Raw genomic sequence first — 16,896 nt, 5'->3', positions numbered from 1 at the left:
GTGATTGTTCTCAGTCACTAACTCAAGGGGCCTTCATTTTTTCCAAAGATGCAAACTACTTGGAATTCAGCTTTAAGGGATAAGTTCACAAAAAAAAAAAAAAAAAACGTGCCTTTATTATTTTTTTCTCTAAGACCCTGTAGGGCATTGCCCCAGCAATCAGCCACGTCAGGATCCTGTAGACACTCAGCATATCTGTCTGCCCGTACCTCCTGTAGAGGCAGACAGTTATTGAAGTGCAGGAAGATCATCAGCACCCTCGCAGTTTATTAAGAACTTCAAGCTGTCTTATGTGGCAGGCAGTACTTGTAGTTCATTCATTCACAGAACTTTGAGGAAGGGGTCCAGGCAGGTGCTTCAGTAACCTCTTTCACCCTGAATATGAGTGTTACTAAAAGTGAACTTATCCTTTAAACACTTGCATTGAGAATGGAAGAAATCAGATTAGAAAAAAATAGCAATTTATTCTGAACGGAGGAAGAATTTATCTAGAGTCCATCCATCATGAAATTCATGACATCATTCCTCCAGGAGATTAAACACACTGTTGTGCACCCCCCCCCCCCATATTATCAGTAACACTCCTAGATTTACAAAAGAATAATCAGTCAGTCCTCCTATTATAACACACTGCAAACACAAAAAGTATATTTAAAAAGAAGCAGACCAAGCAATAGTGTGTTTTAAAACCGAAAGAGAACTCAACTCAAAATCATATCGGATATGGCATTTCTCTGCCCTGAAGCAATTGTCAGAATTTTTGCCTCGTGTCTTAAAACATAAGTGTTGATTAATTTAAAGCTGAACTCTGGGCACAAAACCTCTATTTAAATATATACCTCAATAGCCACAGGGATATAAATCCACACTGTGTGCACCAAATGTCTTTGCAAACTCAGATTATCTTAAAAATCTAGTAGTGACACCATCACTGTGGGAGGGAGGGACCCAGCAGACCCCACCCACTACAGGCTACCTGCAGAAAACTACAAGAGGGGTGGAGACAAAACCAGTCACCCTGCACAAGGAGAGAGCAGCAGTGACCGGTCTTTATTACAGGAAGCTCCTGCACAGAGGTAAAGTATCACACGGGATTACTGCACAGATCTGGAAGAAATACACAACATACACCATAAATATATATGTATTTAGACAATATTTACTTATCCCAGAGTTCAGCTTTACCATTTCAACAACACAGTTTGTCATCTATTTGTTTTCCGGTTAACTGGAAATAAAAACGGACCCAACACTAGGAACAGTGAGAGGGAAGGATGTCAAAACTCTGGCTAATACTGTATCACAAAATGGTGCCAAATTCTCCTAAACAGAAGACAAACAAGATGGCATATAAAATGGTTTTAGCTGGATATATAGCAAGGTTCATACCAGGGAGTGAATTCTCATTTGGTGTAAAAAGGCGCTGGGACCGTGTGAAGGCCAAGAAGCAAATTCCACCCAGGAAACATCTAGGTCTGTCCTACTCAAACTTCCCACGGAAGAACCCTTGAAATAGTTTTAAGGTCTTAGGAAACGCTGACTAAAATTATTAGACTTACAGCTCATATTACATTAGCAAGATCAGTAGCTTGTTGAGACTTAAAAAGAATAAGGTTTACTTCATAATGAGGAAATAAAACAAATAATGTCCAAAAAACAGAGGGATATTGTAGTAACTCATTCCATTGGTGGTCAGTGTAGACAGGAGATCAATCTGACACTGCTCTGTTTCTCAAGTAACCCCTAGTAACTTCTGGAGGAAACACAGGGTTCCATAAAACATTGGTAAGGAAAGGCTGGTCCAGGCAAAAGTGGATAGCTACTTTGGAGTTTTGTTTCTTTCTTCTAGAAACCAAAGGGTCAGCTGCACCTTCAGGATACAGAGGACAAAAAAGAATGCAGAACTCAGGCCAGAATATAATTAGTAGGTCAGTAAGTTAAGGAGACTGCATAAAGTTCAGATGTACACATTTCTGCACTTGTTAAATGTGAGGATTGTATTCCCTCCAAATATCAGCAACCTTCAGGTCTCAGGTGAGGCGCCAAAACAACGCAACACACTGAAGCTACGTCCTGGAGGGACAGAGTCACAGGCCCACAGCCAGTTCACAAATAGTTCTAACAGCTAAGGTATTGTCTGTACGTGGCTTCCTAGAAAGAAGTTCATCTGAAAAACATCCGCTCGTCTATTTTTCTTTTTTTTCGTGGCTGAACAATATCATCCTCTGAGTCCTCGCTCTCTTCGCAGTTTTCCTTCTGCTGGATTTTGGGAAACGGTTTGTCCTGATAGATGCTATTTAGCAGCTCTTCAAAGTACTCCTCCAGTTTAATGCCTGCGTTTGCCACTTCAGAGTCAGGCTGCAAGAAAAACAAAATGGCCACAAAGATTGTTTCAAAAATAACTTGTCACTAAAAACACTTAAAAGTAAAAATCAATGTTTGTCAGAAGCAGTCACATGGCAAGAATGTAAACGTAACTCATTTCAGCCACCATTCTAATACATAAAAGTACATCATTTAAAGCTAAACTCCAGCCAGAAGGAATATAATCTAACCAGCAAGGTATTTTCTTACCTCCAGCAAACATGCAGTCCATTATTCCACTATTTATCCTCTCCCAAACATCCCCCCCCCCATAGGAGTCCTGTTTATCTTCACTTTATCTGCTTTGGGCAACTGTGGTGCTGTGGTTTTCTTCCAATGGAGAAATAGCTCCTGGTTGCATTTTTACTTCTATGTAATTTCCTAAAGAAAAGCGGTGATGTGCTTACATCACACTACCTTTTGTGGGCAGGCACAATCTGCACAGCACATAGCTGCGATCTTCCCACTGTTAGGACTGGCTAATAGGTGCTCTCGTTATCACATCACTGTCAGTACATTTCCACAGAATTTGTAGCTCCTACCTCTTCCAAGAAACATGTTGGATTTGACAGGTACCACCTGCCTTTTTTCTACTGGACGCCTAGGCCCAGCAAATTTTAGTAAAGGAGCCGACAAAGTTACATGAAACAAAGTAAGGCATATGTAAAAAAAACAAAAATGGGATTTTTGACTGACCATAAAATCCATTTCTCTTATGTTCATTGACGGACACAGCTCCTTATCTTCTGAGTGTTGGGTTATGCTGCCCCTACAGGAGTAGGACACTAGGCAGGAAAAAAAAAAAAAAAAAAAACTTGACTATGCCTATGGGTCAGTTCCAGGGGGTATACTCCCACTCTCAGCTATAGGCATTCAGTTTTGTTACAAGCAGTGTCAGAAGAAAACCAACTCCACAGAGGGGTGGGAGCTGTGTCCGTCAATGAACATCAGAGAAATGGATTTTACGATAAGTCAAAAATCCCATTTTCTCTTTCGTTCACTGACGGACACAGCTCCTTAAGTTGACAGTTGGGACCTCCCAAAGCAGTGTCAAACATAAGGGGTGTGAACATTAAGAAAAAAAATTCCCAAGGCTAAACCGTAGCCAACCAGGTAACATGGAGCTCAACCATAAACAAATGGAGCTCACCTGAAAAAAACAATACACCCTCCTCAAACAGGGACCAGGTCCTCTAAACGGCAGTCAGCAAACCCTTTTTGAGGTCCATCCATGAGTACAAATAGTGAGTCTGACTTCCGAAAAGACTCTGTAGCTGCAAGGTATACCGTGATTGCCCTTACCACATCCAGGGAATGCAAGGCAGGTTTCCCTAGGATGTTTAGGGCCAGAGACATAGGGAGGGCAACACAATGTCTTCATTCAATTTGAAATCAGGGACGACGGACAGGGACGAAGAACCACCTTATCTCTGTGAACCACCAGGTAAGGTGACCGACCAAACGTCGTCGCCAGCTTCGACACCCTGCACGCAGAAGTAATAGCACCCAAAAAGGCCACCTTCTGGGAAAACGTAGGCAGGAAAACCCCCTGAAGACTTTCAAAAGGAGGCTTCTGAAGAACAGACAGCACCAAATTGAGGTCCCACGGTGGCAATGGAGACAGCACTGGAGGAGCCAAGTATCGAACTCCCTGGATAAAAGTACGCACCAAGGAAAGTGTGGCCAATTGACGTTAAAATAAAACCGCCAAGGCCGAAACCTGGCCCTTGATGGTACTCAAGGCCAGGCGCTGCTCAACCTCCTGTTGGAGAAAGCCAATATCTGAGCCACCAAAAAAGAGAGAGGGGGAACCCCCAAAAGACTCACACCACGCAATGTACGTCTTCAAAGTATGATGGTAAATCTTCCTAGAGTTAGATTTTCTAGCCTTTAACAGCGTAGGAATCACTGAATCAGACAAACCTCTACCCTTCAGCACCTGGCTTTCAACAGCCAAGCCGTTAAAGCCAGCGAATTTAAAGCAGGATGGAAGATTGGCCCTTTGGACAGCAGATCTTCCCTGAGAGGAAGTCTCCAAGCAGCTCTGGCGACCTGCCATACCAGAGCGGCGTACCAAGACCGGCGAGTCCAGTCTAGAGCCACTAGAATGACTGGAATCCCTTCTGCCTCGATCCTGCGCAGGAGTCTTGGCAGAAGTTTGAGAGAGGGGGCGTAAATCAGACGATACTGGCTCCAAGGAGCCACTAAGGAGTCTGACATCGGCTAGAGGGTCCCAAAACTGTCGCACACCTTTGTACCTTCCTGTTGAGACGAGAGGCCAACAGGTCCACCTCAGTAGTACCCCACGGGTGGCACAACTGATAAAACACCTCCGGATGAAGCAACTATTCCCCCTGGTCCAACGCTTGTCAACAGATAATCCGCTTGCCTATTTTCCACCCCTGGAATGTGCATGGCACAGAGGGCTGGAACTAATCGTTCTGCCCACCTTAGAATACCCGCTACCTCCCGAGCCGCCAGGGCAATTCTTGTGCCCCCTTGGTGATTGACATAGGCCACAGCCGTGGCATTGTCCGATTAAATGCGTACTGGACACCCCTGAAGGTGAAAAGTCCAATGATCCAAACAAAGTCTGATCAGAGTTCCAGTACGTTGATCGGCAGTCTGGACTCTAGATGAGTCCAGAACCCTTGGGGATAATCTGTGCCGAGGACACCTCCCCACCCGGACAACCTGGCATCCTTGGTGACAGACGTCCAGTACAGGAGGAGAAAGGATTTTCCCTGAAGAAGTGCCGGAGAACGAAGCCACCAGATCAGGGACCTCCTCGCACCCTGGCTCAACAGAATCAGATTGTCTAGACACTGAGGATTCTTGTCCCATTTCGTCAGGATCTCTCTTTGCAGATATCTCCTGTGGAACTGTGCAAATGCAACCACCTCAAAAAGGTAGACACCATCAGGCCCAGCAACCGCATGCAAGCCCGGAGGGATGACCGTCTGCTGGACAACAGAAGTTGAATTGCTTTCTGCAGAGTCTGAACCAGATAGTCCAGTCTTGTGGATGGAACCAGAGCAGACTTCTGAAGGTTCAGAATCCAACCATCCAGAGCAGTCAGAGACTCGGCTCGCAGAAAATGATTGTCCATGTACTCCAGTACCGCAATCCCCGCTAATGTAAAAATGCTAGTACTGAGGCCAACACTTTCTTGAAGACCCGAATAGCGGAGGCGAGACCAAAGGGTAACGCCACAAACTGATATTGCTCCTCGCATACGGAAAAGCGGAGGAAGCGCTTATGACCGGCACATATTGGAATGTGAAGGTAGGCGCCCTTGATGTCAATAGAAGCGAGAAAATCCCCCTGATGTAGGGACGCCGCCTACCATGCAAATGGACTTCATTCGGAACGTCTGTACCCGCACAAAGCAGTTTAGCGCCTTGCGGTCCAGAATCCAGTGCAGTCAGGGATTGGGGGAAACTGGAGGACCCGGCAACCTCTGAGCGGGGATCAGGTGGGGAAATATGCTCCAGAGACTCCATTAGAGGACGACCCACACAAAAAAAGTAGTGTCTAACATGGCTAGAGGCACCCCCCACTGGGCTGGCGGTACCACAGGGTCCAGCACAGATGGAGGTAGCAAGTCCGCAGAGGACCACCGAGAAGGCAGGGGATGCTGCGTGGGAAGGAGGGGAAACCAGGAGTCTGACCGTCTCAGGGAGCGGCCCACGTCCACCCCAAAAAACCTCCAGGATTAGAGGGGGGACAGCTAGTTGCCATACCAGGAACAGGGTGGGCACCGCTCCATCGAAATAGGGGAGGCTGTTGGCCAGGAGGAACCCTGCGACTCAAGCCGAGGCCAGGTCGTAAGCGTCATTTGCGAGACGTTTAACTCGCAATACCAGCCCCCATCCAGTGGGGCTATGTTGCAGTCGACCAAGCGCAGAGCTGAGGCCTGCACGCACTTGCTGGACCCTCTGGATCTAAATTATCCAGTTCGTCGCCCAGTCCGGCAGTTAATCAGATTCAAATCTGCCCTAGGAAATAAAAATGGAACTCCAGGGTCTGGATTTGACTGGAGGCTGTGAAGACAAAAAATGTATAGGTTTACACAAGAAGCTTACCTCATTGAATTCTGCACAGTTCTGGAAAATCAGACGAACATCGCTCACAAACTCTTCTGGATGTGAGTAGTGAGGAGATCCGTTTAGTTGAAGTTTTCTCTTTATGTGTGACAAATCCATTGGCCGTTTTATAATTTTGTAGTAGTCAGGCACCTTGAAGAAAAACAAATTTAATGCAAAATGAGTTAACAGAAGAAAAATCTAAATCAAGTCAATATTTGGCGTGACCACCCTTTGGTTTCAAACCAGCATCAATTCTTACACTTTCACAAAGTCAGGAGTTTTGTAGGATTAGAGTCAGGTGTATGATTAAAGGAGTTGTTCACTTTCAAGATCCCTATCTGCATGTGCATTTATTTATTTTTAATGTCCACAAAATTTTGGAATTTGACAGAATTACAAGTACTGTACAGGACAAGACAAAGACAAATACCCCTGTTGGGCTTGGGTACCATGAACAGGTTTGAGCAGAATCACCTGAACTTGTCCTGTCCATGCACAGTTTTTGGTTGATAGGTGGAAGTTTTAAATGATTTTACTCTTTTACATCCATCAACTAAATCCACATGTCTGGGACATCTGTGAGCCAAAAAGATGCAAACTGCAACAGACACCCCCCTCACTTAGAGTTGTAAAGTCAGAAGGTTTTTTATCTTGATGCATTCTATGCATTAAGATAAAAAACCTGTGTGTAGCAGCCGTCCCAGAACCCTCTAATACTCATCTGAACCCGATTGCTGTCCAGCGATGTCCACGAGTTCCTCAGCCATTCGAGACTTTCCCTCCTGATTGGCTGAGAAACAGCAGTGGCACTATTGGCTCCCATGGCTGTCAAAGTCAGTCAGTTGGGAGGGGGTTGAGCCGAAAGGCGGCTCCATATCTGAACTGACAGATGAAGATGCAGCTCGGCTGCCCCCATAGCAAGCTGCTTGCTTTGGGGGCACTCAATAGGAGGGAGGGGCCAGGAGCTGCAAAGAAGGACCTGAGAGAGGGGGGTCTGGACTGCTCTGTGCAAAATTAACTGCACAGAGAAGCCATGTATGACATTTTATTATTTTTATTTTTTTAAAAACAACAAACGAGACTTGACAATGACGTTAAGAGTGAGGGTGCTTCATCATAAAGAGGGCTTTCTGGAAGGCTTGGTGACTTTGTGAACCAAGCTTTGAGCCAAAAAAAAGGGCTGAACTGAAGTTTGGAAGTTGAAGCCTGGCTTAAAGAGTGCAGGTGCTCTCCATTTAGATGAGCTAGGGTTCCTGATGAGGGCGGTTTTGGCACTGAGGAAGCAATACCTTCCCCACCTGTGACCACCTCTATTGAAGAATAGGACCATCACCTATTAGACGCAAACAAAAAACTGTAGCCCCATGGAGTGGGTTGGGTTATGTAAGGGTGCACTGGGGGTGTTCCTACAAAATATTTTGCCAGTGTTCCATCCACTGGATGTAACCGTATATAATCCATGGTCTATAAATGTGTCCAGTATTTTACAATTACGATAAAAGTTTTTCCTTTAGTTATACTGTTATCTTTAATTAAGGAACCTTTGTACTGTGCCTGAAATTCTACTTTAAAAAATGATTGTGGTCAGTTTCCCATCCTGCTGCAGAACTGGGAAAAAAAAAAAAAAAAAAAAACCATAGAGATTTATTTGATGGTACTCACAGTAAGGGGAACCGGGTCTTGGAAGGCCAGACTCATCTCATGACAGAAGAGGTATAGAAGAACTCTTTCACACTTCTAAAAAACACCAATCAGAATTCACAGATTAAGACAATGCTTGAAAATTCTGTTACAATGCAGACTATTACAGGCAGTCTCTGGGTTACAAAGAGTAGGTTTGTTCTCAAGTTACAATTTGTATCCAAGTTAAAACAGGTACATTTTTTAAGTATTGAATGGTGAAACCCTGCACTGTCTGTGTTCAGTATATTATTAGTGACCAAAAAATGTGAAAAGTAATTCAACATAAAAACTTCATACAGTGTTAGGAAAGCTTTCCTAACTGTATGAAGTTTTTATGTTCCATTAACTTTCACATTTTTTTGGTCACTAATAATATACTGAACACAGACAGTGCAGGGTTTCACCATATAATTTTAAAGGAACACACACCTTTCACTTAGCAGCAGTCTGATTAGTAATTACCACACTAATATACCACAGCACAGGGATATATATAACATTTGTTAAGTAACTGCAGCCAAAAAAAAATATTTAAGTTTCTGAGATAGCATGGGGAAGGGTTAACACCCCTGTAATGTTTGTTTTGCTGTCTATGCCCATTTAGAAGATTTCACCTCTTAGGCTCCATTCACACCTGGGCGTTTTCAGCTCCAAAAACGCTCAAAAGAAACGCTTCCAAAAACGCCCAACAAGTAAAACCCCATTAATTTAAATGGCCCCTGTTCACATCTGAGCGTTTTGCAAAATGCCTGTAGCTGAAAAAAGTACATGAGCTTCTTTTTGGGCAGATTACCAGCGTTTTTGATAGATGTCAATGAAAAACGCCTGAAAAAATCGCGGTAAAAATCGCGGTAAAAAACGATACGCTCAAATGTGAATGCAGCCTTAATGTCCCTGTGACAACTGGATTTTTAAAATTTTCGGTTAATGTCAAAACAAGGATTGGTGAAAAAGCTGTAGTGGAGACAGCTTTCCCATGTTAACTGGGAGTGCGTTTCCCTTCCTAGGGATAGATTTCCTCGCACTTCCTGTTGTCTCCCTTCATTTGTAAATATGAATTGTGTGCAAGTCGGATGTTTAACTTGGGGACTGCCTGTACTGCTAACCACATCACTGATGAACTGTTGAGCTAGTTCTGAAAAAAAAAAAAAAAATGGAAACTGCAGAATTCAGTAAAATGTCAAAAAATGGCTGCTAAACAATGGAAGGCTGTGTTAGAGGTCACTACAGAGACTGCCAATGCCCACATTTAAAGGGTAGTGCCACTTTGTTTTTTTTTGGGGGGGGGGGGGGGAGAAAGCAAAAGATAAAAAATATAGTGTATACAAATGGGACAGAAGTAATTTTAAATGACCTCTCCTTTTTAATCTGCAGCTCTGTAATTCTGAAAATGCAACGCAATATGGCTGCCTGGAGGTGTTCTGCACAGAATGTGTACAGAATGCCCGCCAGAAACAGATTTCCTGCTTTTATGATTGGTTCACTGGTTTTCCCAGAAGTCTGCCCTATGATACAAGTCAGATGTCAGCCATCCCCCTTCAACAAAAAAATTTAAATTTTTGGTGAGATACTCCCAACAGGAAGAAATCTAAAGGCATGCAGGCCCAGCAGATATCCTCTTTAGTGCCCTGCAGGTGCTGCAGCTGGTTGGGAATTAAACTACTTCCATTAGACTCACTTTCCCACAAGGGGACAGAAGAACAGATTTCTTCAGAATACCAAAAAGGTAGGAATCTGTAACAAAGTTTGTTAAAATGCTTGTAATGTACATAGATCACCCAGAGGGAATTTTTTTTTTTTTATAAAGTGGAATTATATTTTAAGTTAAACTCAAGAAAGACATGTAAATACTATACACCCTTAAACTGCAGGTTTTGGATGACAAAATAACTGGATTTTTGACTTACCGTAAAATCCTTTTCTCTTAAGTTCATTGACGGACGCAGTTCTCTCTGATGCATATCAGTAGGGTTATACTGCCCCCTACAGGAGTAGGACACTAGGCAGAAAAAAAGTTCCAGCTATGCCTATGGGCAGGCTCGGAGGGTACACCCTCTCTCTTCCTGCATAGGATGTCAGTTTTGTATCAGAGCAGTGCCAGAAAAGTAACACCAACCCAACTCCAAATAGAAGGGTGGGTACTGCGTCCTTCAATGAACTTAAGAGAAAAGGATTTTACAGTAAGTCAAAAATCCAGTTCTCCATCGTTCATTGAAGGACGTAGTACTCTGATCCATATCAGTAGGGACATCCCAAAGCAGTGCCATAAAATGAGGGGTGGGAACAGCAGAAGAGAAAAAGTCCCCAAGGCTAAACACAGCCAACCAGGCAACATAGGACTCATCAGAACAAAAAGATGAGGCCCACCTAAAACAAACCGTAAACACCCTCAAGGAAGGCCAAAAGCCCTCCAGACAGCATCCAGCAAAACTTTGCGGCCAAAGGAGGCATCTGCAGATGTCAGCACATCCACCTTATAAAAATTGGTAAAGGTGTGAACAGACGACCAGGTAGCCATCTTGTAACCTGAAGCACAGATGCCTGTTTGGTTCAAAGCCCAGGAAGCACTAGGCGCCCGAGTAGAATGCACCGAAACAGGGAAAGGTAGAACCTGACCTTTAATTGAATAAGCCTGCACAACCGTCTGTCCGATCCATCTGAAAACAGTTGCAGCCCTGTTCTTGGGCCATCTGAGTATAGAGAGCGAACCTGACTCACGAAAAGAGACTTAGTAGTCGCCAAGTACACCTTGAGTGCCCGAACTACATCCAGAGTAGGCAATGGACTTTCCTTAGGATGTTTGGGCTTAGGACACAGACGGAAATACAAAGTCCTCGTTCAAGTGAACACTAGAAACCACCTTTGGAGGGAAGGACAGATCCGGACGAAGTACCACTGGTCTCCATGAACCAACATACAGGAAGAACGACAGGACACTGTCGTCAGTGCAGACACCCTGCGCGCAGAGTGACAGCAACCAAGGCCACCTTCTGTAATAAGGCAGGCAGGGGAATCCCCGAATACTTGCAAAAGGAGGTTCTTGAAGAACCGACTACACCAAATCAAGGTCACCAGTTGTGGAAGTACCAAGTGTCGCACCCCCTGGAAGAAGTTATGCACCAGGGAACAGGCAGCCAACGGCCTTTGGAAGAAAACTGCCAAGGCTGAAACCTGACCCTTGATAGTCAAAGCCAACTTCTGGATCTGGGCCACCAAGTTAAGTGCGAGGGGGAGCCCAAAGAGAATCACACCACGCAATATACGACTCTCGTACGATGAAAAAATCATCCTAGAAGACGCTTCCCACGTTTTAAGCAGGGTGGGAATCACTGATAGACAATCCCCTGCCCTACAGCACCTGGCTTTCAACAGCCAAGCTGACAAAGCCAGTGACCGTAAAGCAGGATGGAAGATTGGCCCTGGAGACAATAAATCCTCCCTAAGAGGAAGTCTCCAAGGAGGGCAACCAGGTCGGCGTACCAAGCTCGGCGAGGCCAGTCCAGAGCCAAGAGAATGACCGGAATCCCTTCCGCCTCGATCCTGCGAAGAAGTCTTGGCAGCGACTGGAAAGGAGGAAAGGCAGATGGCAGGCGATACTGACCTTGGCCCATCCGTGATCGTTCACACACGACCTTGCCAGTGTCATCCTTGCGCAGGTGACCATGCTAAACTTCTCAGCATCTTTCATGTTGAATCTAGCATAAGTTCTTGCCTACGACAGAACCCATGGTGCCACCAGTGCATCTGCCAGATGGTCCCGGGAGCGGGCAACAAACCTCTGAACTAATCTGTAGATAAAATGCCAACAGATCCACGTGGAGTGCCCCAACGAAGACACAACTGCTGGAACACCCCCGGATGAAGGGGCCATTCTCCTGCATCCAAAGCCTGTCGACTGAGGCAATCCGCCTGCCAATTTTCCACACCTGGAAAGAGAACAGCGAAGAGAGCTGGAACAAGGCGCTCTGCCCAAGAATGCCTGTCACTTCCAAGACCGCAAGGACACCCTTGGTGCCCCCCTAGGTGAATGACATAAGCCACGGTCGTGGCATTGTCTGAATGAGTGCACACTGGACAACTGCAGGTGCCCGGTCCAGTGAACTAGGCAACGCCGAATCTCTCTCAGCTCCAGAAAATTGATAGATAACCTGGATTCTCCAGGGACCATACTTCCTAAACAGAGAACCTGCCGAGGACTACTCCTCACCCGGACAAGCTTGCATCCGCGATGACAATTGTCCAGTAAAAAGGGGGAGGAAGGATTCCAGATCAAGACTCCCTGGACACCTGGCTCAGCCGGATCCGAGTGTCCAGATAGTTTGGATTCTAGTCTCATTTGAGAAGGATAACCTTCTGGGGAAACCTCGAGAGGGATTGAGCTAAATGGACCGTGCCAAAGATGACACCATCAGTCCCAGAACTTGCATGCAGGTCTGAAGGGACGACCATGTGCAGGACGGTAACAGTTGAACTGCAGTCTGTAGTTCCAAGAGTTTTTTCCCTCGAGGGATAAACACCCTGACTGAGGACGAGTCCAAAGTCAGGCCCAGATAGTCCAGTCCCACGGAAGGGACCAGGGATGACTTCTCAAAGTTCAGAACCCACCTGAACTCCTCCAGAGTTCTCATGGGGACTTCCAAATTCCTCGTCAGCACCGTAGGGGACTCCACACGGGAGAAACAGATCGGCCGGGAACCCAGGACCGATTCACCCCGCTGCCGCAACAGTGCCAGGACCGGAGCCAACACCTTTGTGAAGACCCGAGGAGCAGAAGCGAGATCAAGGGGTAACGCCACAAACCTATAGAGATCCTTCCCCACGGCAAAAACTGAGAACCAGTTTGGTGTCCTGCACAAAACGGGATGTGAAGGTAGGCATCTTTGATGTCTGTGGAGTCCAGGAATCCCCCTGATGTAGGGAAGACACCATCGTGCGAACCAATACCACGCCTTGTTGAACCAGAGCCTGAACTGTCCCATAGAGCGCCTGTAAGCAATCCAGGGACAGCCATACATTGGAAGGGAAAACCTTCCTGGAAAAAACGGATCAAAACTCGATTTTGCAACTGGACCGCATGACCTCCTGATCCCAGCTGCCTGGGAACCGGGCTAGCCGCAGGTCTAAGAACCGGCAAAGACGTCCCCCCACCCCACATATGGGTGAGGACGCACCTTCAGGCCGAGTAGGCCTTGTCCGCAGGTCTGAAAAAAATTGATCTCTTGTTCGCCTGACTAGGGTCGTTTGGAACCACCCGAGGAAGTCTTCAAGGACTTTGCCACATCAACTGTCCCTGAGAGACGAAGAAACGGTTTGTGAGCCGAAAAGGAGGGACCCAGTCTGCGACTAAGGCCCTTACCCTTGTTAGCCTGTGGAAGAAAAGCACTCTTACCCCCGTGAGACCCTTACATAATGTCATCCAGGGCAGCGCCAAACAGGTGATCCATTAAGGCCTTCTTAGAAGTTTGATCTGCAGACCAACACTCCGGCCAAGTATACGCCTGACAACTACGGCCCAAACAGACGGGTGACCCAATAAGGGGCCGTGTCCAGCGCGGCATCGCAAACAAATTGCAGCTCCTGCGCCAGCTGGTTCAACAGCTCCCCCAGGGCAGGAGGGACTTGCTCCTCACCAAGTCACAGCGTTTGAACTACGCCCATCAGGCAGAGTCCACAGCCCGCACAATCCTATCCCTAGGTCCTTAAAGGACGGGGATTCCTCCACCAGAACAACGGTAGTCCTATTCAGACTAGAGACCGGTAGATCAATTGTAAGCGGAACAGTCCACTTTACCAGAGACTTCTCAAAGGGTAATATCTAGCAGTCGCTTAGACACCCCAGAGGAACGTCTCAGCCGGTCCCATTCTTCATGAGCATGCTACCAAAATTAAGCAGCTCCGGATGGCATGTGAGTGCCAGATGCCACCTGCGTCCTCCAAATTGCAGGGTGTACCCCACGAAACAACCAGTGCATCAACCAGCACCTGTATCATGCGCTGCAGGGGAGGTAGAAATGTCATCCTAATTATCAGAGGAGACAGGGCGTGAGGTAAAAGACCCGGCAGGGAGGCCCACGTCTGCGGCGGCTGAGTCAGACTCAGAATCCGAGCCATCAGATGAGGCAAGGGTAGGTGGGGAAACGTTTCAGCGCACCTCTCTCAAGGTCAACTCCACCGGGCCCATTGAGGACACGGGGAATGAACCTTGATCTTCCAGCAACATTCTTTCCTTCCCTTATTGGAGATGCGAAGTGCAAAGTCTAATTATTCATGCCTGCTTATATCTACTTAGTGGTAAGTAGACATCTGAAGGGGGAAACCCCATGTAAAGCACAGATCAAGCACTCAAGCACTTTATAAATATTGGGGAAGGACACACCACTCCGGAAGGATTTATTAATGGACTTTTATTTCAAGCACAATATATTTATTTAATCCTATTAATTTGATTATTAGAAATATATGTTTGTATAATTTTATGATAATTATGAGTATATGATCGTCAGTTTTTTACACTTTTATTTATTCATATTGATATTTTTAAGCAGCGCTGCATTCACATATCCACATTTTTAAAGAGCACTTGCACTTTTTTTGCAGCTAGCAGCTTTACTAAAAACACTTAATTTATTTATAGCACTGAGTGAGCACTCTTTCACTCAAATCCATAAGCGCAGGGTCCCTCAGTTCACATAGGTGGGGAAACGTTTCAGCGCACCTCTCTCAAGGTCAACTCCACCGGGCCCAAATGCTCCCCGAACCGTTGAAAATGCACTGATGGGACTGATGGGACAGTGGAGAACCGGAAGGCCCTGCGGCCTCTGAGGGGGTTAGGTGGGGACACATGGCCTGCAGGGTCTATGCTGAACCAGAAGAACCCTCCAGCAAAATTTGCAAAAAAAATGACTTTCCCTCTCCTTTGAAAGAAGCGTCCCCACAGCGCTACAGTGCCCCCCAGAGGTCAGGCACGCGCTAATTAACCCCCACAGAGAGAGAGAGAGAGAGAGAGAGAGAGAGAGAGAGAGAGAGAGAGAGACTACCCTCAGTAACTCACTGTCCCCAGATAAGCAATCAGATTAGGGAGGTCTCAGCAACGGCTCAGTGAAAGGAAGTGAGCAAGGAAGCTGCCCGGGGTGAAGGGAGGGGCTCCTCCCACCAAAAAACACCTCCAGGCACACCACCGGCCTTCACAGCAAAGAATCCACCGCAAAATGGCCGAAAACAGGTGTACCAAGATGGCTGCCATCATAGAAGCAGACAAGGCTACAAGAAAATGGCGGCCCCACACAGTAACCAGGACCCACAGGGGGACCCCCCGCCAGCCCTCCTAGCACCATCCAGCTGGAGGAACCCACCGACGGCACACTCCCCGGCCCACCCATGTGGCCTGCAAAAGAGGTCCCAGCCCCAGGTAGGCCCAAACAGTCCCCCACATGGGGAGGAGGAAGGTGGAGGGGGGCAAAACAGGACAGAGGGAAACCCAGGAGTGTGAGAGTCCACCCCAAAAACCGCCGGGGAAGAGGGGGGGGGGGGGGGGGAATACGTTTACTCACCGTACCTGGAACACAGGCGGGCGCCATCTCCTGACAGCAACCCTCTCCACTCAAGTGTGGGGGCTGTCGACCAAATAGGAACGCTACGACATAAGCCTAAACCCTGTCGTGTGCGACCTGACGAGACGTTTAACTCGCAGGGCCAGTCCCCGTCCGATGCGGAGATAAGGCCTGCACGCGCTCGCTGGCCAGACTGGGGTGACCACTGAATCTAGATATCCAGCCAATCGCCCAGTCCGGCATAGTTGCTTGAAGGTCTCACAGGAAAAAGTTCCTAGAAAGGCTAGCTAAAAAAATTCTGCATGAAAAAAATACTTAAATGTCAGGACCAAAGATTCCAGCAAGGAACTAGGTCCTTACTCCTGACTAGGCAGATTAAAAAAAACGGACATCCTATGCAGGAAGAGAGGGTGTACCCTCCGGGACTGCCCATTTTTTCTGCCTAGTGTCCTACTCCTGTAGGGGGCAGTATAACCCTACTGATGTGGATCAGAGGACTGTGTCCGTCATTTAACGATAGAGAAATTTGCATTCCAGCCTGAGTTAAAAAGCCTGCCAGAGAGCAGTTGGCTTGGCTTTTTTTTTTTTTATCTACTGCAGTTAAACACCACATTAGGATCAACCCCCCCGCCTGTGATTGGACAATGAAGAAGCAGTAGCAGACAGATGAAATCTTTCTGCTCCTCCCACCAGACAACAAAGGCAGGCACTCTTCCCCTGCCAGGCCATCCAGGCACACCTACCCTCTGATCCATCGGTGCCATTAAAGTGGCACCCCCCAGCTTCCGTTTCTCTGCCAGAGATGGGTCGTCACAGTCGTATTCCACTTCAGGTTTGGAAAGATCTCGGCAAAAAGTGCAGATCCATTCACCGCTATGGAGGAAAGAAAACAAAGGAAAAAAAAATGTAAACAAATAATTTCTATGCAGACTTCAAAATACAAATATAATGACTGCACTTAAGCTGACAGTCCTACTCTGCTCAGCCTCTTCCCAGGACAAGACACAGAAGAGACATGAAAGGACTGCTACTCAATGGCACATGGAAAAAATGTCTGGTCACAGTTGGTGAGGTTGCTGACAGCTGTAGATTGATACTTTGAAGCTGACTGGAGGAAGTTTAATACACCATAAATTGGGTACAAGTGTGAAGAGTCCACCAGATCATAAGGCAAAATGCATTAAATTGATCAGCAAGAGTCCCTGATGTCC

At 46.6% G+C, this 16,896-nt stretch overlaps 1 protein-coding gene across 3 annotated transcripts in view; it reads right to left on the bottom strand.

Moving 5' to 3' along the window:
- Positions 1–1,873: 1,873 nt before the first annotated feature.
- Positions 1,874–16,896, bottom strand: part of TRIM24 (tripartite motif containing 24) — a 134,145-nt gene continuing 119,122 nt past the window's right edge. For all 3 annotated transcript variants that reach the window (XM_082255033.1, XM_082255034.1, XM_082255035.1), the window contains exons 16-19: positions 16,429–16,558; positions 8,115–8,189; positions 6,450–6,602; positions 1,874–2,358 (exon numbers count right to left, since the gene is read on the bottom strand). In XM_082255033.1, the coding sequence (XP_082111159.1) occupies positions 2,164–2,358; positions 6,450–6,602; positions 8,115–8,189; positions 16,429–16,558 (553 nt within the window). In that variant the 3' untranslated portion in view covers positions 1,874–2,163. The remainder of the gene's footprint in view (positions 2,359–6,449; positions 6,603–8,114; positions 8,190–16,428; positions 16,559–16,896) is intronic.

The sequence above is a fragment of the Pelophylax lessonae genome (genome assembly GCF_965119305.1).
Source record: "Pelophylax lessonae genome assembly, chromosome: 4".
Taxonomy (NCBI): Eukaryota; Metazoa; Chordata; class Amphibia; order Anura; family Ranidae; genus Pelophylax; species Pelophylax lessonae.
The sequence above is the reverse complement of the archived record's forward strand: the minus strand, read 5'-3'. Positions and strand labels throughout refer to the sequence as shown.